Genomic DNA, 20376 nt, shown 5'->3' on the forward strand with positions numbered 1-20376 from the left:
GTGTGTGCAGCCATCATCTCTAATCTCGTCAGTGTGTTCAGTCTTGGTGTGCGTGAACCGCCTCCTCCTGGCCAGCCCATCTGTGTTGTGGTTACAGTCATGGTGTTGGCTTCTAAGTTGTCTATCCTCTCTGCTGCCTCCACCCTCCCGTGATGTTCCCTTCACTCACTGACGCCAAACAATGACGCAGCACAGGAAGGGACTTCAAATCTCCTCCACCGAAAAACTTACTTTTACTAATGAGTTGGCTTTGATTCATGAGAGAGAGAATGAATAAGAGGCAGTCTTGGCTTAAAAACCTGACATGTTTGCTATTGTGGAGGTTGAGTTGGTTGGTTGAACTCATCAAAACAGCACCTCAAATGTCTGTAGCAACTTTAGCAGTAGTAAGAGAAGAGTATTTACTGTTAAGTTGGATTTAGCAGCTCTGTGCAATGGTAATTTTAGAGTGGGCTGCTCCTTTCCCTCGTGGATTTTGGGGTGTTATCGCGTGCGGTAAGGGTAGCTCAGATTTTTGGCAAAAAATTTCTTTCTTGAGGTTTCACTTATTTATGCACTAAGCAGAGAAATTCACATGAAAGAAACCATTCCTGCACTATTTCCCTTTTTTTTCTTTTGCTGGACAAAGTAAGTCCTACATGTGCAATAAACACTAGATTTGCAAAGTTTGTTAAGCTTTAATTGCATAAGGGTGTATGTTGTTACATGTCAAGCACAGAGACAAGCGTGTGTGTATTTGTGTGCAAGTGCATTTGTACAGTCAGGCATGTGTCATCCGTCACCTCAGACGCTAACTGAACTGCTGCACGGTATTATGTGAAAGCATGTGTCATTATTATCAAGGCTTACCTTGGTGATCTTGGGGTGTGCACAGCGGCTGTTTCCAGTCGTGGCATGCATCCAAGTGGTCTCTGGGGGAGTACACTCCTGTCTCAGGGAGCACTTCTTTTCCCCAACGCACCAGCCGCACTCAAACCTGGGGTTTGCCTTCAAACACATCCCACAGCTTTCCCTCAGCGCATAGCACTTATACAGGTGAGCTGGAGACGAGAAGAAGGAAAAAAGAACAGGCAGATGAAGCATTGTGATTTATTTATTTTTTTGGGGGGGTGTGGTGGGGGGAGGCTGAGAGTGAATAAAAAAACCTCACTATCAATATAGTTAGATGTGAATTATTACTAGACAGGTGCATATATATATAGACTATATAGATTGATATAGGTAAATGACCGAACCTGCATCATCTTTGACACAAACATTCTAAACTTCTTTAGTGTCACTGATGCAAAGTTGGCTTAACTTAATTTCACAAAAGCCTTAAGAAGAGGCTAATAAACATCTTTCTCCCTCTCTCTGCTATTCCATCCTTAAATCCTATTGGTCATGGAGCAGCTTTAAGGAAACCCTACACCAATTACTGGCTGCTAAGTGACTCCCCTGTAATTACATTAACCTATCAGTATTTAAGACAAGTGAGCATCGCTTACACGCCATCAGATGATTATCATTATTGAGAAATAGGCATGGAAGAGAGACAGACAGAAGGGGGTGGGGGGGCACATCGCCATGCTGTAGGTCACTGCCTGATGCACTTCAGAAGATTTAAACTTGAGATAACACACAGTGCACCGACACTAATGCATGCTGCTGATATTACATGCTGTCAATGCTGCTGCACTTGAGAGAAGCACTGACTGTCAAAGCATTTTATGTCGCCCCCGCCACCACATTATTGTGGACTGCAGTGAGGTCCTTATGTCCACATACATATATGCAGTATATGTTACACACGCGTCCACAGAACATCAATTATAGGCAGTAGCTTGAGAAATACGTGAAATTTGAGACTACAACAGCTTGCTTGGTACATTTAGACTACAGAGAGCGATCAATAAATGGAACAAACGACTATGTGGTGTTACCTTACGCTACTGACAAATACACTACTTCACAACCCTTCAACATGCAACAACTTCTTCTTTCAGTGTCTGAAATATTACATTACATAAAATCCCTGTGCCTCGCTGTGTCTTTAACCATCAAAGAGCAACAACAAGGACCAGATGATGGTGGTCCCTCTGTTGCACAAAACTCCATGTGCATGTCATCCACAGGCCATATCGAACACAGTGGTCGCTGGCGACGATGTTACTTTTCCTCACAGCAGGGGAATAATGTTACAGCACCCTGCTGAGCTGTACAAGCCACAATAATTATGGAGACAGCACCATAAAGGCTGTTTTAGAAGTAATTATATCCAACAGACATGATCTCATTGTCTTCTCCTGCAGTGGTGCATCAAGTATGTATACGTGTTTAATCATTACCCACATGGTCCTTTGTTGGGAGGGAGAGGCGTGGTCAAACATTAGAGCTGATATTATACACTTAAATACTGCTTTCAACATGGGCACACATGTTATATACACCGTCATGTTACCATAACAATAATAATAATAATCATACAAGCCGAACATGCATGAATGCCCAGAAACTTGTTTAAAAAGGATGTAATCAAACATTATCTTTGTAAGATATTTAAAACTGTACAGCGTCTTTGTGTTATATAAAAGTGCTATATAAATAAAATGTAATCTTCTTCTTATTATTATTATTGTTGTTATTAATGTACAAATGTGAACGTATGCATTACAGAGCTGAGTTATTTTTTTAAATTTGCAAACAATCTTACATTAAAAGAAATCCAAGTATAACAACGCAAGACACCATCAGTGCAGCAACAGCATGAGCAGCCTGTTGCACAATCTAATGGGTGAATCTTGCCAAGATTTTATACAGTCTTTGTGCAATTTATATATTAACATGTTTAAAGCGTTGTAAAGCCCTGGTTTTGCAGAGAATATTTTAATTGATCATTTTGACACTGGTTGCCTCCCATTAGCAATGACAAAAGAGTCTCGTGGGCTAAAACCTGAGCCTTGACAGACATAATTATTAGTCAATATATGCATTAGTGAATACAAATGACCGAAGATACAGCACGTCTGCTCTCGAGCACCGATGACAGCATTTCTGAAGCTGGAGTGTTTAATGGTGTCGTAACACAAGGGGAATGCACAGAGCTTAGTGATGCCTCTTTTGTCTCATATACAGTATGTAGCGCTGTTTAAGCATCTCGCTGAACAAGAACATCAGTTGCAGACAGTGGAGAAGCTGAGAGATTCAGGTCATAATATGAATGATTTACCTTTGAGCTTAAGCTATTTTTTTTTTCTTAGAATTTACAGAAATCGTTTCTGTATATTTTCTTTTATACTAGTTTTTTAAAAAAATTGAATAGATGTAAATGTCTTTTTAAAGTTTGCACAGATGATTCCGATAAAAACAACTGTTAAAGAGTACTTGTTACAAGGTCTTCATGCAATTCCTTCATTCCTTTACAGTTTGTGAGACAAAAAATGCTTTCATGCAGATTGAATTATGGAAACATATTAAGATCCTTAATGTTCTTAAGATGATTAATGTGTTGCAACACACCACAAGGTGGCTGTTTCTCAGGTGGAAGAGTGAGTTGCTCACTAATCAAAAGGTTGACGGTTTGATCCCAAGCCCCAACTGAAGCCCGAGTTGCTGCTGATGGCAGCCGAGCACCTTAAATGCTTGAGTATAAAATGCGCCACAGAAGTGCAGACCATTTACTAACTCACCTTTAATGTTGTAGGGATTGTCGATGACAAAGTTTCCATTCCAGACTACAGACAGGTCCACTGGCAGGTCGCTGATGTCATTGCCCTCATAAGTATACTGAAATGTAAAACGACAACAAAAAAGATTAGCTTTCATAGTCATTTTTTTTTTCTTTTCTACACCAATAACCAAAGTCATCACTTCAAATCATTCAATAAATAAAAAATTAGTAAAAGAGAAAGAAAAATCAGGCAATAACAAGAGCAAACTCAGTTCTGCTAGTGGCTGGTAGTAATGTCATGCCCTGCGGTGCTCACACAGTTGAAAGGCCATAAAAATGAATGATGAGAGACAGGCTATATTGTGATTTTTACACACAGCACATCCGCTGCTGCCTGGCAGAGAGCAGAGTTGATTAAGAGATTGGAATCCCCATCAGTGTATGACTCATTCCATTCCAGTGATGAATGAAAAGCATAATATATCGCCAACAATAATATTCTCATCTAATTTCATTTTTGCATCCTGAACTAATAAGAGTTGAAATGTAATTGACTCGTCGTTGGCATAATCAGTTTTATGGAATTGCTTTAAATGAGACAACAAGCTTCAAAAGCGGCGATGTGATGGTGGTGTGTTAACTGAGGGGGTAACAGAGAAAGAGCTCCTGTGAGACCCCTCCCAACCTCTGCGCAAATAAATTATCTACGACGATTATCACCAGCAAATAAAATGCAGCTTTAGAAGTTACACCCCCCCCCCGATCCCCCCCTCTCTCATACACGAAGCAGGAAAGCACAGAAGTAAACACACTGTGTTCTGAAAATACTCATTAATCAAGAAGCTCACATCCCAATCTGAGACACACTTTGCATTATTAACTAAACTATTCATTAGTTGCCTTCAATGCAACTTAAAACATAAATACAGCATAAAACAGATGCAAGACAGCAAAAGATTGCCTTTTTCTGTGCAGTGACGTGGAGGGGAGGTGATGGCTGTGGACGCTTTAGACGTGACCTAATGCCTCTGTCAGTCAAAGGGTGCCCAGTCACTCTCATACCATGGGTTTGGTCACTATCTTCAATGGCTTCGGGTTGAGAGATAGTAGGACTATTCTCCTCTAGTGGAGTGGTGATAAAATCCAATGTGAAAGCCCCGAGCCCGAGGCTATGGGGCCCTCACAGATTGAATCTAGCTACAACTTCGCCACTATGTGATATCACCCACTTCAGTGTGATAGTGTGAGATTTATCTTGACATCTGTAATAATAGTGAATTTGAATGTATTTGAGGGGGGGGGAAAGGACCAAGAAATGTGCATAGAGAAGATAAGAAAATGAGAGGACACAGCAATGTCACAATGTGTGAATGGCTGATTAATTCTTTCTTCACTTTTGTGATTGGATGATTTACATTTAGTGGACCCTGAAGGCGGAGATGCTGATATCCAAATAAAGAAAGATGTCTCAGTGTATCTCAGAAGAAATACTACTTTGCTCTTACAGCTTATTTTAAGGGCAAATTCTTTCAAAATGTGTTTTCAGACACATTTTAGCACTCTGATTTATTTAGCAGCCAGGAACTATTGAAGGGAAAATATTTACCCCTGAGTAACTTCACCTGGAATATGGTAATCTATCTGACTTTAGAATGCACCACTGCCTTATACCGAGATCATAAAACTGAGATGATTAGTTGACCTTAGCAGAGTTCAAAAAGGGAAGACAGGGTGATAAGCGAAGGCTGGGTGTGGTAAGTCATGGACAATCTGAAAAGTGAAGACAAAGTGTAGATACAGTGGCAAAATGGGAAAATGCTGAATGGGTGGATGGTGAAAACAATGAAAAGATGGTGAAGGATGAGAAAGCGCAGTAGGAAAAAGGGGGTAGAGAGCAGATAATACAGCAGCCAAGGGTGAAGGAGAAATAGCGAGGGCAAGATGGATAGAGAGAGGTGATTGTGTGTTATTCTGTGGACACCATTCATTTACACATGGAATAAGAGGCCGGGGCTCGCCTATAAGCGCCTGAGCTGGTGGGGGCTAAAGTGAAATTGGCATTTTCAATTTGTTCTCTGACATGTCTGCCTTGGTCTTTTCACACATTCCTCTGCCTCTCCTTCTCTCGCAAACCCTCCTTCCCACTCCCTCCTTTTCCTCTCTCTCTCTCTCCCTCTCTCATTATTCCTTCCCTATCCCTCTTTACAAACCTCTTCCCATATCAGTCTCAGCCTGACTTTCTCTCCTCTACCTCAATCCCCCAAAACGCCCACACACCCACAGTCAAACAAGGAAATATGAAGCAGATTCCTTTATCGCATATACCAAATATTTCCAGAGAAACACATGTGCACAGTGTACTATAAATATGCATCCTGCACATGGGACAGTTTCCAGAGAAGGATGCCAGCAAATGGATCAAAGACTGATCACACAGTCTATACAGGAAATAAGAAATGATAAATAAAAACACATGTGAACACAGGAAGATAAGACCCTCACAAAACAACATGTTTTGGACATCAGCTATTATTTCTCTCCTGAAGTTTGAGCATATGAACTTCTTCAATGTTTCCCTCCCTCCTTCCTTCCTTCCCTTCCTCCCTCCCTCCCTCACCACCACCAAGAGACCACCCAGTCTGCCTGGGAACAAAGAGCACTTCTTCACTGGATAAAGATAGAGAGAACACACGAGTGTGTTTGAGTGTCTATGAACGAAGAAGACAATGGGAGAAGAGAACAGAAAAGCAACAAAAAAGGAGGCACACAGGGACGCTCCACTGCGAACATGTGGATAGAGTGAAAAAAAAACACATAAAAGAATGGCAGCAGGAAGGCGATAAAGAGAGAAAGTGAGGGGAGAAGAAGCAGATGAGACATCTTGAGATAAAACTGACACTGAAAGGCCAGAGAAGCAAGCGGGACAAAAATGGTGTATGAGTGAGGCAAAGACGGAGGCAGAGCAAGAAAAAGAAGGGTGCTATCCTGCCAAGGGCAGCTTCGCATTTGGCAACTGTTCAAGCTGATGAGGCGTTTGAAACTTAGCAACTGGTCTCTTGACAATCAGTCTTGTTTGCACTGAGCAGCAGGTGGGTTTCTCACATTCACACACTTGTGATTGTAAAAAAAAAAAAAAACCACGACATGACATTGTGGTTGAAAACTTAAGTGGTCAAAAGCAAAGCAGCAGCGATAAAGCTCCATTAGGCCATATTTAACATAAACACTGAATCAAGTGACTGCACATTAGGAGAAACCAGGTTGTTAATTGTTTGAGTTGGCCAGAATGACGAAACCAAACCTTCTGGATCATATAAAACTGAGACAGACTCTCACAGGAGCACAGGGGAAAACAAGCCAACGGTATGGTACCTGCCTACTGAGAAACGCTAAAGACCATAAGTAAATGATGTATAAAGTAAGTAAAGTAACAATTACAAAAATCTAATCAAATACTTATATTAGAGAGGTTTATTTGTCAAAATAATTTCCAGATGGCTGACTAATAAATTGAGTATTCAACTTATCCAAAACAGATGGCTTTTGTGTGCTATTCTAACTAAATCAATGTATTTCCTAGTGACTAATTTAAGTCTCCATCTAAACTATAAAACAGCAGGATTACTTGATGTTTTACTCGAGTAATCCACCGCAACATATGCTACAGAGTTATGCATTATATCTATTTCTGTATTCCAGTGACATTAACTACGTCTTCTCGAGCTCCTCTGTTATACCCCCAGAGAAGAGAAGACCTGCTACAGTAAAGGAAGAGGGGGTCAAGCTACCTTTCACCTTCATCCCTGCTTCTCTGCTGACCCACAAATCAGAACACAGTCTGCGTCTCCTCTGAATCACACGGCCGATTCCGCTTAAAGGAGTAATAGATGATAGATGTATGTGGACCTCTTAACCCTGCTTTACAACCTGGCAAGTCATCTTTCTGAAAACCTGCACCTCACACACACACACACACACCAAAAGATGTGGCTGGCTGACTGCAAAACAACAACACTACCCACCCCTCTACGTGCGTTTCTTTTAATCCATGTTACAAGTATGTGTCCATGTTTGTACATCCATCCTCAACGGGGAGTCTGTGTTGAGAGAGGGGAGCCTGGGATCTGCTTGGGTATGTACCTTCACTCAACAAAAACATGAATATTTAGTTGGGGAGAAGCGTGTATGTGCGTGTATGTGTGTTTAATGGGCAGTAGATGGTGGGGGAGGCATAGGAAAGGTTAGGTTATGATCCAGAGCTCATCTCCTCTCATTGCACCAAAGGCTTATTAAACTTTCATACTGAACCAGCACTGTTGCACAATATGCAGTTGAGGGAATACACACATGCACCTTGCGTGGGGTTTATTCACCACACAGCAGATTCCAATATAAAAATGCAAACATTAAGCCGGTTCCTCTAAAAAAAAAAAAAGAAAAAAAAAAAGGTCAAGATTTGCATGTGCAAAGGGAAGAGAGAAATGTAAACAGTGGAACAAAATCACAATGTTACATATTCTGTGATTGAATCCAGAAAACAGACGCAATTTTGAATGAAATGATAGTAGTAATCCTTGTATCTACAGTGTTTGTAGTGAGGAGATCTGAAAGGCCCACCAAATTATTAACTTGTTTAGTTTTAGATGCAAATGTGAACAAACAAAACTCAAATCCTGACAGAATAAACACACATTCATACACAGACAGCGATAGACTCATAATATTCAAGAAGAAATAGAAAAACAAGAGAAAGAGGGAGAAAAGTGTAAGTATAGAGATGGGGAGAGGGCATGAGAGTAGGAAAAAATTATGAATAACGAAATCTTTAAAGAAAATAAGGGAAAAGGAGAGATATTGCCTGACAATAGGTTCTCAGCAAAAAGTGCAGAAATAAACTCCAGCGCGGGACCTCTGTCATTGAAAAGTGAAGGAGGGGAGGCAGCGATAGATGGATGGGGGAGGAGGAGAGGGAGGAGGGAAGATGGAAGGTAAGAGAGGTTTGAAGTAACAACTGGTACCTTCTGTGAGGGTCACAGCCTGATAATTAGTCATTTTGAAGGTGTGCGCAAGCTGTACGGCTAAAAATATCAAACTTGCCCTGGGCATGTCTATACCTGCGATGGGATAGGTTACTCTGCTACCCTCTCCTCATCTTTCTGAAGGTGATGACGACAGCTATCAAAAAGCACGACCTGACACAACAAATCTTTCAATCTACATCACTCTAGTTGTAAAATGTGTCACACCGGGACAGTTCCAAAGGAAACTAGAGGACACCGGCTGAATGTTGGTCCGTGCGAAATGTGTTGCTGCCAGTCTAGATAAGACCCAGCATATAGTGTACGTCGAAGTCTGGATGTATACACCATCATACTCTTTTATACACACACACATACACACACACACACACAACTTCCAGGCAGATACAGCTTCCTAATCAAGGATCAAGTGGTAATCCTTCGTTTAGCTTAGTGTGTGTGTGTGTGTGTGTGTGTGTGCTGTATGTGTGAGGTCAGGCAACGTGGAATCATCCCCAGCTCATAATAGGGGCCTGTTAGCCAGTGCTAATCGCTAATGCTAACAGGATTGGAGCACGGCCGGACCCAGTTACCCAGCTTATCTCTTGCACAGACACACACACACACACACACACATATGTGTATATGCGCTTGCACACATACTTTCTTCACTGATGGAAAGAAAAAACAGGGGAGGGAGGAGGGGAAAAATGCTGGCTTGAGGGAAAAATAATGCTGCCATAGTCAATGTTTCTTATTTTTCAGCCTACACATTGAGCTAGTGTAAGCTTACTAGACTTCTCCCTGGACAAAAGGCTGATTTTGGGTAGTTTGCAGAAATGTCCATATTTTCAATGTCGTCGCCCTTTTTCTCCTCTGTCAACTTAATGCCATTCTTGTGGCGGCTATTCTCCCCTCGCCAACTCCCGCTCTCCGCCCCATGACGCATATTGAACCACCGTTGTCGAATATAGCACGCATTTGACCATTTCCTCATCACATAACAGTAATGCAGTGCTTCTATCACGCCTATGCAACCAAAAGTAGACAATAAAAAACACTGGCATGGACAGCTCTACAATCTATTTCAATGTAGCCTTACAGTGCACCAAAATGAATTGTCTTCTCCACACCTGGGAGGGAGCTTTTTAAAAGGAGTTTGCATGTCTTGCCGGTCAAAGCGGCTATTTTTTTACAATTTATGTCACAAAGAAAGTGGTGCTAAAAAAACTGGGAAGGCGTGATGGATCAGATCCTGCATATCAGAGGGTTTTCAGGAAGATCTACCACTTTCTAGTATTAGATTTTAATCATTCTTTAATAGTTTAATATGTATTTATAAAGTCATTTTTATTGCTACTGTGTATATGTCTTCAATTGTAATGGCTTATTCTGTGCACATTCATTTGTTTAGATTGCTAAATATTCTAGTGAAAGGTCTCATTCATTCAGTTACAATAGCAAGGATTAAACTTTTTTTGACATTCTTACATAGAAAAGGAAAATGGTAAATTACTGTCAATTAAGTCCACGGTGGCACACTCTGATGAAAAGGTTTGAGCTGTTTGAGGTGTCTGGCCCCAAGCTACTGTAAAATGGAGAACAATATAGCCGTAAATGCTGCCCAACAGAGGCGTGGAGGTGAGCAAAGGTCCTTCATCTGGTCTAACCACCTCACCGCTCTCTTCTCATCAGGCTAATAGCAAGAGAATCACTTCTGCTGCTTCACCTTCCCTTCAAATCATTATAAAGAAATGTAAAGTGCAGCACCGGTATGAGGCAAAGGACATGTCGACGAAAGCTTACAAATAGCAGTGATACAGGCAGAGAGACAGAAATGAGAAATAGATAATTAGAGTGGGGTGGAGAAGTTGGCATATGCTGATAGCTGTGCAGCAATTAATTTTTATTTATCCAGGACAGGAGCGTGGGAGCTCTGCTCTTCACCTGTCTGAGAGGAGGAGAGGCAGGGAGCCAATGACGGGACAGAGGATGAAGAGGAAGGCAGAGGGTGGAAAGAAAGACGAGGGAGAGAGACAGACATGGGGATGTGAGAGGGAGGGAAAGTGTTGGAAAGTGAAGGAATGCATGATATGAAAGTAAGGGCAAACTACGGGGAGGCAATTCTCTCCTTTCCCTCACTTTGGGATGCTTCAGTGGAAGACGGATCAGGGAGCAGTCAGTGTACACAAACCACACCGCTGCCAAGTAAATGCATGAACTTGCACAACTCTCGAATTCTCACGTCTCCCTGGCATCAACCAGGAACTAACGACACATACGAAGAAAACACTAATTTATTCATTGAGATGGATCCTTCTGAAAACTACATGAGCCACAACTTCACCCAAACACATGGTAGTGCCCCGACATCATCATCTGATCAGCGCTGTCTGAGCCGTCCCATGACAAAGTAACAATGAACAGACTTTAAGCCGCAACAATTCACAGTAAATTCCAGTGAGTTTCCCTCGCTCCTAAATCCAGCTCCACACACACACACACACACACACGCACACACAGTCTGCAAGCCAATTAAAACTGTGTCAGTGTGTGCCGTGGCTGAATGTGGTGGCAGGTCTAGTGTTTATATCTCATTAAGCTGTGCTAGGCCATGCCAGGCCAGGCTGTACCATGCTCCACTGCACCTACCCTCCACTGACCGGCACCAAGGCCCTCATTAGCCTCGTCCCTGCCATCTTTAGCACCGTGTATGTGTGAATTTATGTGCATGTTATGATGTATTTAACGTATTTTCTATGTCATTTAAATTTTTTTCGTTTTGCCAGTCATATAGCAACGAATCCCATAAACTCCAGAAAGTCTTCAAAAAGTCAGAGGAAAAGAGTATCAGCAGTGTGCTTCATGTCTCTCTCTCACACACACCCACCCACACACACACACACAAACACACCACACAGGGGTGTGTGACACCATTAGACCAGTGTGGTTTGTGTTAACTGCTCTCCCTGCAGACATGTTTGGCCTCTTCTCTAGACCTCTGTTTGCTCAGTCTCTCCATCCATTCGTCTATATATCCATCTTTTTCATCTGCCATCCTTCTTTCATTTCCCATTGGAAGAAAGCAGAGGATTTGTCCTCTCCCCTTCAAACTCTCTCTCGGTAAAGTGTCATTGCACTTTTCTTCTTTCCTTTCCTCTCCATCCGTCTTTCCCGCCGCTCCCCCTCTCCTCATATCTCTGCCTAAAAACTTCCTCGCCTTTGTGTCCCTCTTCCCTCACCCTGCTCACCTTCTTTCTTTTCTCTAGCACAATCTTATCCAAATCTGTATGGTTGCTTTCTTTTTCTTCTGCTGTCTTTCTGTATATGTGTGTGTGAGCTCTTCGTCGCACACACACACCAGAAGCATTGGTCTGCGCTGCCCAACTGCAATTCATCATCATTTTATCTCCCTTAATTGGATGCCATCAGGACCCCTGATACTTCGCATCTCTACTTTAACAAACAGCTGCTCTCTACACACACAAACGAATAGCACACAGAAACACACCCTATCCCAAACTAGATTTTCTCCTCCTGCCCCCATGTCTGCTTTTTTTTTTCCTCACTGGTGAAGGAGTGGGAGAAAGAGGGTGATGGAGTGGCCGAGTGGTTTATCAGACAGAAGGTAATGGTGTAAGGCCTGCGCTGATATTATCTGTCCTCTCATTCCTGCCCTCCAGGGAGAAACAAGAAAGAAGGATAAAGAGGGAGAGAGGGTAGGAAAATGGAGATGTACAAATGGACAAAAAGCTAAGAACACAGGGAGATAAAGGAGCAGAAATAAAAGTCTTAAAACAGTTTGAGTCTCTTCTCTCAACCTCGGCGTTGAAACGATGTCCAGCTGCGCTCCATCCGCCTTCCTGACCCAAGAATGTGTTCATATGTGTGTGAAAGCATTGTGTGTACATGTGTTTGTACGCTCCCGTGACCCCTCTGGCGCTCTGAGCACAACTTTGCAGCCCACAGCTCAGCATCCTATTGGCCTTTGCACCTTAACCACAGCCTCTGATTGGACCATACACACCAGGAAGCTGCCTGGACCAGGTCAGAAAACCGGAAGGCACCAATGTAGACACCAGCTTGTTGTTTTGGTCGCTGCTGACCGGAGTTAACTGCTACCATAAGGCCTAGCGGATGGCTCCGTATGTGTCAGTAGTAATGTGGGCTTGTTTGGCACTAAGAAATACGAAGAGGACACTTAATTTTTTTTCTCTTTACAAAATGATCAGCGTTTTTGTCCAATTAACTTGCTACTGGACCTTGGACAATCTGCCATTTCATCAACTTTCACAGGTTCCAGAAAAAAAATTAAATAAAATGTAGAATTATGTTTGGGAATGGACCCAACTTCAAAAGTGAGAATGCAAGTGTGATGAACCATTCCTTTCACAATATAAACCTTTGGAATTTTCAACACAGCAAAAAATGTAGAGCTTTGAGCAGTGTTTAAAATCCTTATCCTAAACGTACCATTCTTCAAAGTCTTAACTGCTCGAACACAGAGTGGCCTACTTGTGTCTTGTCTCTGCTTGCAAACCTTTTTCCCAATACTGCATTCTTTCTCAGGTCTTATGATCCACTTGCTCTTTCCCCTTTGGGATCAGTTGGTATGCACAGTAACCTTATACAGAAATACCATAACACCAATATTTTCTCCCATGAGCAGATATGGAAAGTCAATACGAAACAAGGTTAGTATGGAGCTGAAGTTACACTATCATATATCATGTGTGTCACATATACAGTAGGTTATTGACAGCCTCCTGTTAGGGGATACTATGTAAGAGTATTGAGTTATTATGGTCATTATAAAAGCAGCAAAGTATAGGAAACTAGAGTTAAAACATGATCCCACTGTGGACGTCCTGAATATCCCGTGGATAGTTATCTTCTTTTGGATAGTGTGATGATATTGTATGAAAGAACGGAGAATGAGTTTGGCCTCAGGAGAGACTTTTGAGCTGATTTTCTCTCTCACACCCTCTCATCTCGTTCTCCCCCTCTGTTCTTTTCGATATCACTCTCCCTCTCACTTTTCTTCGTTCATCTCACCTGAAATTGTCTACTACGCTCCAATTTCCCTAGTCCATGTTGCCTCGTCTCATCTTCATTTTTTGCCGCTTCCACTGCCTCCTAGCATTACCTTCCGTTCTCATCCTTCTTTCCTCAACTTCTCTGCATTCATCTCTTCCCCCCGTCTGTTCTACCTATGTGTATTTTGTCCACTCTTATTCCCTCATCCCTCCTGTTTTACTGTATAGGAATTCTCAACACAGCTCTCAGGTCTCTGCCCTTGTCCTCACCTTTCCTAAGTAAATGTGTGCAAGTTTGACACGGTGGTTTGAGAAACAGTTGTGTGTATCTCAAACACAAGGCTAAACTGTGGATTAGCACCCCTGTGTTTATCCCATTGATTAGCAAGCCTAATGCCGCCCCGCCACGCCGTCTTCTTGCAGTGGTCTAATGGAACTGCACATCCAAACACACACATTCACAGCTACCCTGGGATCCGTAGCCTAAGGCATATTGAAGGATGCACATGTGCACACACGCACAGACACTGATTAACCCTTATCCCCATAGCTGTGTGCCTACAAACTGAGGCAGCAGTGTGTACACAGCATAACAGATGAAGTCTATTTCTACTGCAGAGTCATGCATGATTCATTGAGTTGGTGCTGAACACTGTCAAAGTAAGAGCAAACATGGAGGGGTGCGTGTAAAAAGTAGAGATATGAAGGTCTATAAACGGATAAACTAATATTTAAGACCCCCATTCTTCTGAAATACTGCTCCAGAGCTATAATAAGACGCTCATCCTAATAATTCATGGCACATAATTAAAGTCATAATCTCGAGCCTGCATGAATTACGCCTTAATGGCAAGTTCATGCAGCTGGCACCTTTTTCATCCGCTGAATCTAAATACGGATGTATGCAGACTCGTTGCACGCGCTGCATCGATATCTGACCGCACAGTCAAGTTGCCACTGCTAATTGCTAACAAGGGCTAAGCACTGACAGCCCAAGGCTAATTACTGCTAGCATGTCTGCTTTGTGGACATCAAATGGAGAAATTCAGCTTTTGGCCGGGGCTAAGCTTTGCTGCTGATTAACACTGGCCTTGCAGCTACAATAAACAGTCAATAAACAGACATCTCTGTGGAGAGACAACCCTATCACTAGATAATTAGCACTGCCTTCACAAACAACTGGCTAGCGCGTGCCAACACCTGAAGACTGCCCGTCGATACAGGCACAGTCAAATACAAAGCTGCCCTGGCTATACAGTGAGCTATACAGCTAAACACAGACTGCTGCTGCTGGTGTGTGCAGTGCATGTGTGTCTGCTAGTATTAATATGACTGCATAAACTCTTATGAAAAGTTCTGGCATATTGACAGGCGATATTATAAAGAAATGACGACTCCTAGATTGTTCTATTTTTGTTCCATGTTTGACATGTTGCTGTGACAGCAGCAAAGACCCACATGTAAAACAAAATTAACAGCACCAGCTCCCATCTCATCTTCGATCTTAAGATAGAAACAGTGAGGGAAAGAGGCGAGCCGCAGAAAGTGAACTTTATGAGAGATGTGGAAGATGGAGTGAGGAAAGTGGGGAATGGCAGGAAGAGGAAAAGTATGACAGACGGAGGAAGGAAGAGAGGCAGAGAGAAAGATGAGCTCTACAGGCAGATAGAGGAAGGGAGAGGGAGAGGTATAGAGTCGAGGTGTAAACATGATCAATCCGCTCCCAACTAGGTTCAGAGACAGACTTCCTCTTCACATTTTCAGCCTCAGTGAAGCGCGACGCTACCTACCTCTTATCTGTCATGCTAGTTTGAAGCCTCACAAACACACATACACACACACACACGTATACACAACCATATTTCAACTTACACAAGAGGCATGGACCCACATGTACAAACACCTCTGCCTACCTGCAAATCCCCCATACAAACACACACACAAATACTTATTAAAAACTTCTGCAAAATAAAAAAAAAAGAACAACCTTCTTGAAAGCACTTCAATCCAGCACCACTCATCCCAACCAACGCAAGCCACAATACATTAAAAATCATAGAAGCATTGAACAAAAACTACGCCTGACCATCGCACCTGGATTTGATCAATAACTTAAATGATGATCTATACAAACCATAATAATCTGTTATGATTTAGATCAGCATACAGACTATGAAAAGCCTTATTTTATATCTGCGTCCTAATACAAATGTGAACGCTTGCCGTCAATATCTATTTGCCAACTACCGGTTCAATGTGACATATGAGCATTGGGTCATTTGTCTAGGTTGTCACCAAGCCAGTGTCCAAGTAGTGCAGTGTGATCTATCAGGACAACGAGCATATTAGTGTCCAGAATGGTCATTAGTTGAAGGAGGCCATTATTTAACCTGAGCTCAGTCAATGTCCTCACCGGGATCATGATTTAGTAACCTAGTTGAACTGATTAGATCAAGAGTAATAGTGCTAAATGACTATGCTTTCAGTCTGTACAAAAGTATCATTTATGCGACGGTTTATACAAGTCAGGTTTTTTGGAGGCTTTAATTTTGTCAGTGAATCAAAACGGAATTCATAATGTTCTCCATCCCCAGCTGTGAGCGCCTTTTTTTCCCCCAATAATGACTCAAAAACACCACAAACACCTGTTGTATTCTTCACCACTTGCAGTGCTCAAAAAGCATCCCTTCAACACAACCAGATCCTACGTTTTTATCTGTTCTCACTAACCGCTGTTTTCTGGCATTGGATGGAGGTGCTGTTGAAGCGCAGTGCCGGCACGCTGTGGGTCTCCCCCTGGATGTGGAAGACGCATTCGTAGTTCTTCTGTCCAGACTGCGGCTGGGGCAGGTTCTTGGCAGCTAAGGTGATCGGCTTGGTCACCCCGACTGGGATGTATATCTGGGTTGAAGGCAGAATCTGTGGGCAATCCTGCGGAGTTAGAAAACAAAAGGAGAGATACTTAATTCCCGCTTATCCCCAACGGAGACAGTTAAGAGAAGAAAGAGAGTGAGATTGTTGAACACAGTCAGAAGAGAAAGCAAATAAGGCACAAAGAGTAGCGAGATAAGAGACGGGGTGATGAAATAGATCATCTGTTTGTTGCTAACAGACAAAAAAGCGAGAAAGGCCGTGGGTTACATGCTGCATTTGACTTCATGACAGATTTGCTACGACGGACTCTATTCTAAAGAGCTGAGATGCACTGTTCGCATGTGTTGCAACACTCCCACTGGCCTTGTACCGCGTTTAAGCGCTGCACAACAACACTTGAGCAAGAAAAGTTTTTCTTACTTGGTTCATAAAATATTATCTACCCAATAAAACTATTCACATCACAACAGCGCTACATTGTTATGGCAGGCGGATACACTCCAGGGTATTATGTCCATGTGTGGAATGGAGTAATGAGCTCATGAACTTTGTATTTGTTGCCGATGTGTGTGTGTTTGTGTGTGTGTGTGTGTGCGTGCATGTGCGCATTTGTCACTGATATTGGCCAGAGCCCAGCGTCTTGTTTAGATCATCTGGAAACAGCCCATCCACTGGCTAACACCGCTGAAGTACACAACCCTACAGGGTGTGTGTCTGTTCTCAGCCCATAGATGTGTGAGGCAACTGGGTTTCTCAATGTGCGGTTGGATTAATTAAGTCTGTTCGCATGTGTTTACTGAACAAGAATAATGCAGGAGAGTCCGCTCAGGATGTAATGTTTTCTTGATACGCATTTGTGCATGCGCTGGAAGAAATGAAGTCATTACAGCGCTCATGCCATGATTTGGCTGCGGTGTAGATCCTGTCAACACCGAGAGTGAGGGAGAGAAAGCAGGGGGTGGGTGACAGATCTTATACAACATGAGTTAAAGCTTGGGTGGAACTAACCCACCCTGTACCAAACAGTTTGAGCCAAAAGGATAACAAACCAGATCACTGCTGACAAATCACACATTTTTACAACCTGGAGACATTGTTAAGTAACTCACGTAATAAGAGACATGTGCAGGCTCAGAACGCAAACTGCACTTGGCCTTGAAACAATGCATTCAGATTCATCCAAGAACCTGGAACACCTACTTCATGTAGGAAGAGTGTAAAAGACTCTCAAGTTGTCAGAGCAGCTGTACAGGACAGCACACACATATTGCCAAGTCAAAAGCAAAGAATAGGATAATAAAGGGAAAGGAGAGGAAAACGCTGGCCACATCCTTGTAAGATATCCACTGCACACCCTCTACTTCACTCCTTGTTGTAGCTCTTCATTTAAGCAGATAGCTGGCTCGCTGTCAGTGGATTTTTCTTTCTCCTCCTCTAGCTGTAGCTGTTGTACATTAGAAGCTACAGCATGTCCCCAGGGCCTGAACACAATGCCGGAGTTTGTTCATTAGCCTGCTTAGCTCTGGCCTTGTGTGTCTGATCACACACAAACACATGCACAACACATAATGAGAGAGGGGAATACTATAGTAGGAAGAAGCGGGCTACAGAAAACCTGGTGTATAATCAACTAAGAGGAAGGCGGGAGAAGGGAGGAACGGCGCGGGAGGGAAAATGAATGGCCAAGAAGCAGGGAATGACACAGGGAATGGTGGAGGGAGGAAATGGGAGAGGAAAGAAAGGGGGGGAGAAATGAAGGATGGTAGAGGAGAAAAAGGAGGAAATGAAGGGAATAAGGAGAAAGTCAAAAAGAAAAAGTGAAGGCAGAGGATGCTGGTGTAATTGGGAACAGAGCAAAGGGTAAAGATGGCATGCAGGGACAGGAAAAGAGAAATGAAAAAAAAAAAAAAACAGGGATCAAAAGAAAAGATGTGAACCAGAAGAATCAAAGGTAGAAGGAAAAGACATTTTAGACTGGGAATGTGAAAAGGCAAGGAGGAATGTCTGGATCCCTTGGCATCTTTCCATCTTTTTATCCATCCATCCATCCATCCATCCATCTAGTTTCATCCCCACCATGTACCGAAGCCCCCCGACAATGTCCTACTTAATTAACTGCCTGGAGTCTCAGACAACACTTGAAAATTGATGGAGGGGGGCAGAGATGGAGGGAGAGAGGCAGAGAAAAGGAGACAGAGAAGAAGGTAGAGATTGATTTGCACTTGTGGCTTTTGAAGTCCTGCCTCAGTGAAAAGAATGCTCGTGTGGGCTTGCATCGTCCAAGGTGCCAGATGAGAGAAAAAAAAAGAACGGTTTGAGCATCCTGCTGTTAAAGGTAACTTGTAGAAGCCGGCGTGTCAGAAGCTAGCATAGCCTGTAGCACTGGCTGCAGCTAAGCAATGTTTTATTCATCCGCCTATCGACTTTGTGTCAGCTCGGCTGTCTGCTTGCCGTTTTCTCTGGCAGTCATCTTTCCTTATAGCATCCTGTTATTTCATTGAGTCCTCTGCATAATACCACAGTAAAAAAAAAGTATAATAATGGGTTAAATATAATGTTTTGTGAACCATAAAAATAGGAATTTGATGTGAGGTAGTGTTTAAGCTGGTTTTTCATTAGCAAAGTGGAAAACAGAAAACATGTTTACATGAAAGTATGTTTAAATTTTAGGCTGCTCATTCAATCACCATCATGTGAAAATAGTCCAAATGCTAGCGCTTTACATCAAACACTTTAAAGGCTTCCTATAATTTTAATCGAAGTCAATAACAAGTGAACTGGTGGAGGGATGCAGCGGTCCGTAGACAACATGGTGCAAGAGCAGAGAAATCGTTCTGCGCGAAGCTCTTGGTTCTCAGATGCAAGCTCACACTGCTTTCAAGACCAAATGGAAAGGAGTTCTGGGAAAGAGATGGAGGTAGGAGGGAGGAAAAAGAGGATATTGAGGGAGAGGGAGTGGGATAAGGGAAAAGTGCTCTGCAGAGAGAAACTATTTCATCAGTATTTGTGACAGGTGCCAAAACAGTTCAAAGCCCGCATTAGGCCTACAAAGTGCAGAGTACATTGAAACAATACTTCACTGGGGGGATTCGTTTGAAGCTCGAAGAGATCTTTTTTCTCTCTCTTTATTTCCTCCCTTTCGCTGACTTCTCGGCTTTCAATTCATCTGTGAAGACGGATGCTGTGGTTTTGTTGGCCAGATGTGACACTCCATCTGACTGATTTCAGGAGGACCAGCAGCGGAGGGCCGTGTAGGCGTGCATAGTTACGAAAAAGGTGTTTTTGTTGCCCTGTACAGACTGTATTTGTGGGACAATACGTGTGCCATAAATGCCTCAGGAACATTTGCAGGTATTACATGATCTGACTTGCTAACATGTCTGGTAGCGACTCAATAAATGACAGCTTTCCTACATACACAAATGTTCCAGATCAAGACCCCTGCTTACACAGAACAGCAGCTTGCTTCGTCACAAGGATCACTTCATCTTGCTCTACTGTAACCGGCAAGAGGCATTTTCAGTAAAGTTGTGTGCGCCCGTGAAGTGGAAAAGATGCATGAAGGAATGCACACCACAGATGGTTTCTCCGCACAAGAGCACGGCACAAAAACATCTGCTCAATTTTGAGATTTTGATGACTGTCTTTGCATTCTGACATCTTCATAAGTATTTTTAACACCGACAGATGTGGATGCTGTAGCAGAAAACTGCCTTTGCCAAATTTAAAACTCCTCGCTTCTGAGCACACAACTGATGCAAAGTTGGGTAAACAAAAATCCGTCATTAGCTGTGAAAGA

General features: G+C 42.7%; 1 protein-coding gene across 4 annotated transcripts in view; it reads right to left on the bottom strand.

The window, feature by feature from the left end:
* The window catches only part of plxna1b (plexin A1b), a 203632-nt gene that overhangs the window by 49828 nt on the left and 133428 nt on the right, over positions 1 to 20376 (bottom strand). For all 4 annotated transcript variants that reach the window (XM_008297227.1, XM_008297225.1, XM_008297226.1 and 1 more), the window contains exons 10-12: positions 16434 to 16634; positions 3669 to 3765; positions 850 to 1040 (exon numbers count right to left, since the gene is read on the bottom strand). In XM_008297227.1, the coding sequence (XP_008295449.1) occupies positions 850 to 1040; positions 3669 to 3765; positions 16434 to 16634 (489 nt within the window). The remainder of the gene's footprint in view (positions 1 to 849; positions 1041 to 3668; positions 3766 to 16433; positions 16635 to 20376) is intronic.

The sequence above is a fragment of the Stegastes partitus genome, unplaced genomic scaffold, assembly GCF_000690725.1.
Source record: "Stegastes partitus isolate 25-593 unplaced genomic scaffold, Stegastes_partitus-1.0.2 Scaffold1201, whole genome shotgun sequence".
Taxonomy (NCBI): Eukaryota; Metazoa; Chordata; class Actinopteri; family Pomacentridae; genus Stegastes; species Stegastes partitus.